Genomic DNA, 6,331 nt, shown 5'->3' with positions numbered 1-6,331 from the left:
TATTTATCTATTTTTTTACTAAAACCCTGTGGAAGCTAGTAGGGTATGAGAGGGGAAAAGGCTTTATGCATGTCACGATGGTATAATGCCTGAAAAGCTACAATATTCTATAGCAGTGCCATTATTGCAAATTACAAATCCCTTTGTAAACGTTTCAAATCATAAATTGGTGAAAATCATTAAGAGGCCTATTTTCCGTATATGGTTTCATTTATAATTCATCTAATACCAATAAATGTGTATATAGTTAAGATAAACGGGTTTGTTCTCAAATACCGGCAATGCCCTTCATGTGCAGTTATCACGGATAAGTATGACGGATAACATACCAACATGCAACATAACATACCAACATGCAACATAACATTGCGGCACTTTAGATACTAGTCATTGCACATTTATTCGAGACTCTTCAATCTCATTTTTTTTTAAAGGGGTAGGGAGGGGAGGTATAATCAGTGTCACAAATTACCCCATGTTCTGGTTAATTTCAGCACGAAAACAGGAATATAACGAGCTCAGCTCATTGGCACTAACTATAGCCTACTTTGCGTTGGATTATTTACTAGTAGTAAAGAATTCAGTTGAAATGTTGTACAGTTTCGGTAAATCGTGTTTTTGAATACTTCTTGAAATAAAATGATTCTGTCACACAAGCCACTGACCAATCTTGAAATGTTATTTGGCTGTATACTTTTAGTATTTATCTCAGGAACTTACGAAATGCACTTCACTTGAAGAACGCTTCAAGCCTTTGATTTTAACGACTTTCCTACAAACAAATCTACGTTAATTTTCCTTTTCGATATAAAAAAGGGAAAATGATTATAATTATCTATCGTTTGGCTTAGATTAAGAATAATAAGCAATGCCTGTGTATTTCTTAGAATAGGGATTTCTATCGAAGAGAAATGTCTCAACTGAAGGTGCTATACCTCTACCAGCACCTCCGATAGCACACTCTGAAACCATTCACATACGCGCAAACGTAAGCACAGAATCTTCCTCTCTCCTGCCTCCCGGACATCTCTTCATCCGTTTCCACCTCCAGCCACAGAGAGGATCGACCGCTGCACATCCCGCGGATGACAGGTCCGTTCGCGGTCTGGAGGTAACCGTCAGGGATCGTTCCAGCGACTCGGTAGTTTCCGGTTCCTGCCTTGTCCGAGACCAAGTCTATGACCTGAAGAAACAAAAATGGTCAATGCAATTAAGGAAAAATTCAAACTTTCCTGGGCAATCAATTCATATAAAAAAACATGTTATGTGGAAAAACAAAATTAGAAGCACACAACATGTAGTAGTAGTAGTAGTAGTAGTAGTAGTAGTTTATTAACTCAATCACCCTTCTGGGGTATGTGAGTAAAAATAAATACATGTAAGATACAAACTGGCAAGAATAACAATCTACATGACAGTCTAAACATGCAATGAAGATATATACATGTACATGGAATAGAGATGAATATACGAATACATCAGACTATCTACTTTCTATAACAGGCACTGTGCCTGCAATACATGTAAGCTAAACAATCATCACCCTCTAACAGGGTTAATGTATAAGTACTCATAATCACACACAAGCAAATCTTTTCAAAGTTTATCAAAATGATCTACAATTACCTTACAAAACTTTACTAATTTCAACATCACTGTTTGCGTAGAGTGGTTAAGTAAAAGATCCATTTTATATACATTAGGTCGTTCCCAAAAAAAAATTCTTCATGGCTTGTTTACGATCATTTTCAAATATTGGACACTGAAACAAATAATGAAATTCATCCCCGATCTGATTCAGGGTGCAACATTCACATATTCGATCATCTCGAGGAATATTTGCATACCTTCCAGTCACTGTAGGAAGCTTATTATTTAAACATCGAAATCTACAAAAAAAAAAAAATCCTATCACATGGATTAAAGGACAAGTTCACCTTCATAGACGTGTGGGTTGATTGAATGCAGCAATATTAGTAGAACACATCAGTGAGAGTTTGAGCAAAATTGGACAATCTGTTAAAAAGTTATGCATTTTTGAAATTTCTGCTCAGTCATGGCTGGATGAAAAGACTACTATAGCTTGTGATGTCACATGAGCACAACGATATAAAGAAAGAATAAAGAAAATTCAACATATTTTCACTTTTCTCGTATAACAAAAGAACACTTGACTTCTCTCTTTCAGAAGGCAGGGGGAATAATATTACTCTTAACATATGTCAGTAACAAGTCGAAGAAATGTGCACTTTATTCAAAAAGTAAAGTTTTGTGAAATTCTCTTTTTATTTTCTTTATATGGTTGTACGCATATGACATCACACACTGTAGTAGTCTTCTCATCCAGCAGTGACTACCCAGATACTTTAAAAATTCATAACTTTTAAACGGATTGTCCGATTTTCCTCAAACTTTCACTGATGTGTTTTACTAATATTGCTGCATTCACTCAATCCACATGTATATGAAGGTGGACTTGTCCTTTAAGGTGCACCATATAATCTTCAAACACTAGCTTTTGCTTATATATTCGATACACAATACATTGAGAATTCACATTTATTTCGTTATGCCAAACTTGTTGGCGTGTATCATTCAACCTCTGCGACACAATTTTCTTAAACACAGAAAACTCCATATCTTGTGCTTGGTTATCCCAAATGTATGAAAATCCTATGCTATCAAAAATACTTTTAATCTTCCCAAGCCATGGCAGGATGTAAGTACAAGTTTCAAAAAGAGAAAAATAAAACGAATACATTATGCTAGCCAGTTTACCTTGCTTTCCATGAACTATCCTATACCAAAACATAAGCATACGACTTGCAACAATATACTCTAATTTATATCTCCCCAATTCGCCATAAACTATACAGTTAGTGGTCTTCCTATGAACACCAAGAAGACCTTTACAAAATTTCAAATACACATTTTCAATTTTGCAACAATATACTCTAATTTAAATCTCCCCAATTCACCATGAACTATACAGTTAGGGGTCTTCCTATGAACACCAAGAAGACCTTTACAAAATTGCAAATAAGAATTTTCAATCTGTGTTAACTTTTCAAATCCCCATGTGCAATGAGTAAGGGTGCGTTGCTAAGCACACAAAAATACACATGAAAATATATATTTCAGATTATCCTGTAGATCAAACATAAAAGGTCCTATAAGAATTCCTTTTTCAACTGATCTGAAGTTGATGCTAATTAGTTCTTAATTGTTATAAACAATGAGAGTAGACGCAGAGACAGTTTGAGGGACAAGAACACCTCCCACGACAACCACCGGCATTTCCCGTAATCACGTGAATTATGCCCTAGAGGCTCTCCAATGGGTTTACACACACACACCTACACACACACAACTGCACGAATTTGCATACCTGATTGTGATCATTGTTCCTAATGAGGTTTTTCGTGTCCTCCGCCATTTCATCTCCCAGGGCGAAACCCACGCAGGAGTTCTGATCGTGAACATTGATGAACACCACATTCTGCGGAAAGAATATTATATTAAAACAATACTAGATGAAAGAGGATACGAGAACTGAGTAGCATGTAGAATACGACAGAAAGAAAGGCGATTGAAGTGTATCCATGGAGTGTATCAGACATATTAACCACACTGAACTATACTTTATTTCGTTTGATATCGTCATGAAAGTGTTTCACTCACACAGATCTATAATCTTTATTCACAGCTATTTATGATCAATCATTTTGGCTATCAAACCTCGATTACAAGGTTTGCAACAACTTATTATTATATATTGGATATATAATATTTAAGAGAACTTCCCAAGATTCTTCTCGTATAAGCGAAGGGGAGGGGAGGAGGGGTTATATGGAACTTTGACCCCTGCCCGCAGCCCACCCCCCCCCCCCCACACACACACACATTTACCTACACACAAACAACAACAACAAAAATCACATATTCTTTCTCATGGAATTTTTGTTCTAAATCATTGTTTTTCTGGATGGGGGCTCACTGTAGTATTCATCCCTTTCATGCACTTATGATAATGATACGATGATACAATTATGTTACGAGCGTCAGTGCAGAAACACAATCTTACAAAGTGGATATTTTCAACTTATCGTATCGCACATTTCCTGCTTGTCATGTAATTACAGTTTGTCATGGAAAAAAAAATCATGTGAAAACAAAAAGGAAGCAGCACGAAATCAAACTCACCCGATCGAAGTCGATGGCGATCGTGGCTGGCGAGCTGCCGCTGAAATTACCAGGAGCGTTGATGAGAACAGTGTTGAGGGCGCTGTTGTAGTTCATGGTTTCAGAGGCAGACTCTCCGTTTCCGCCCCTCAGCTCTAGGTTCCTAGCCTGCAAATCACGTGATCAGTTAACACGGCCTTGACTCTATACGAACTAGTCGGTTACTAGTATACAAATTGTATCATGGTGTTGCAACTCATGTTCGGTCATGATATTAGAATCCTCGCATGTATGTTGACACTGTTCAAAGGCAATCTGTAATGTGAAACGCAGGGGCAGATGCAGTATGTTCCATGTATGAGGACTCAGAAGCACGAATTAAACCGTGCAGTAGAAATCACTTAGAGAGATCTGTAAAAATGTTCTCTATTACAATCCTATCAGTCACGTCAACATCGAAATAAAGAAACTGTACTATCAGATAAGAATAATCATAATCTATTGATTAATTTTAGGTTTAATTTCATGGCAGACATTATTTGTATGCAAGAGAAAATTAAGCATGACAGTCTTACATAACTTATGGCTATTTAGGTTTTTTTAGCTTTTAAGTCTCGGTCAAAACTCGTTCTTAATATCGCAATTTCCATTTTTAATTCTTATGCGGTTCATGCAATATGATGATTTACAAATAAGAATGTTTTAATATATGAAGGCTTTAACGAAGGAGTGAAATGAAATGCATGGTAATTGAAAAGTTAATTGGATACTCCGACATTCTTGGAAATGTAAATTAACAACAAAAAATATCCTATCACAGGGTTCAAGCGACAAAAATATCATATCTTCTTTAAAAGTGTTTGTAATTTCTGCCAAATGAACTGATCATTAATCTAAATTTAGTATTTTGTATCTGTCCGTCTGCCTATGACTATTCTGCGGGAAGTCCTTATTAAACATGAGAACAAAGACATAAAAGATGTGGATGATTACACTGTTATGTAACCATTCGTATTTTATTCTCAGCAGAGCAGTACAGTTGCTATATTCATAGAAAGACTAACATCTATATAAACAGTATGCATAGGAGCAGAGGTTTAAAGAACATTTTTCATAGTTTACATAATTATGAATCTACACATCGATTTGGTATCTATGTATGAAAACGATGTACTCACTGTATCATGATCAAGGATCTGATCGCGTGTTCTGTCCGGGCGACCACCGTCGGTTGGTTGCTCACAGTGAGCACTCCCCTTGTGAACTATTGCAGTGATTGTGATGGCACCGCCTACAAGAAGAGCTGTGATGAGTACAGCGGTACAGGGGATCCTCCACGAGGCGAAACGCGAGCCTCTGGGTGGCGCCGTGTCTTCCTCCATCTTGGCGTACGCTGGCAGAGACGAGGGATTGTCGTACTATAAAGGTAGGCAAGAAAAGAGGGCGTTGTATAAAGTTTCGGGTTGTTGGAGTGTGAAAAATGATGAACAGGAATGAACTATGCGCGCTCTGAAAGCGCAAACACCTATTAAAGAAGAATTAAGAATATCAATGTCGACCTTGTCGTAATGTGGTCATTGTTATGGTTGCAATAGTATATTTGTCACTTTATTTTGTCTTCAGTTGACGGCTGCGAGGAACAATGCTTATTGTTGCTGTTTGAAATTGGAGGATAGTCGTAAATTCCTTGAAAGATTGCAATGCGATTGCAAAAACAAAGTGTAATCTACTTAGTATACCATGACAAATTATTCTGCATCCAATTGGGATGCACAAGTTAAGTAACTTCAATGCTTTAAAACATGAGAAGAATGATAAGAATAACCCTGTAGATCCATTTTTCTGGGGGGATGTTAAAAGTCGGTTTAGAAAGCTTACCAGGGATCCTGATTTGTCCATGGTGAATAAGTCGTATAGTTGATGAAAGACTCTCAGTGGAAGAAGTTGCAAGGTTGACAGTTGAAGGAGTTGGTTGTAGTTCTGCTCACCGTCCAGTTGACTGATGAAACGACACTGCAAGTTCACTTGATTAAAAAAAAAAAAAAACTCAAATTTCACTCAAAATACTCGCGCTCTGATTGGTTGGAACCAAATCAATGGAGTGCTCACCCAAATCTGGCTTTCATTCAATATGATTACAAGTTTCACT

General features: G+C 37.0%; 1 protein-coding gene across 1 annotated transcript; it reads right to left on the bottom strand.

The window, feature by feature from the left end:
- Nucleotides 1-479: 479 nt before the first annotated feature.
- LOC139743592 (uncharacterized) lies at nt 480-6,081 on the bottom strand. Its single transcript, XM_071654067.1, has 5 exons — nt 6,061-6,081; nt 5,361-5,600; nt 4,204-4,350; nt 3,389-3,499; nt 480-1,183 (listed from the first exon to the last, which is right to left on the bottom strand). The coding sequence occupies exons 1-5, from the start codon at nt 6,079-6,081 to the stop codon at nt 938-940; spliced, it is 765 nt and encodes a 254-aa protein (XP_071510168.1). The 3' UTR covers nt 480-937.
- Between the last annotated feature and the right edge of the window lie 250 nt (nt 6,082-6,331).

Source organism: Diadema antillarum, unplaced genomic scaffold (genome assembly GCF_040938485.1).
Source record: "Diadema antillarum isolate AM-2024a unplaced genomic scaffold, OU_Dant_1.0 seq00001098_RagTag, whole genome shotgun sequence".
NCBI classification, from domain to species: Eukaryota; Metazoa; Echinodermata; class Echinoidea; order Diadematoida; family Diadematidae; genus Diadema; species Diadema antillarum.
Note: the sequence above shows the minus strand (reverse complement) of the source record. Positions and strands in the feature narration are given on the sequence as shown.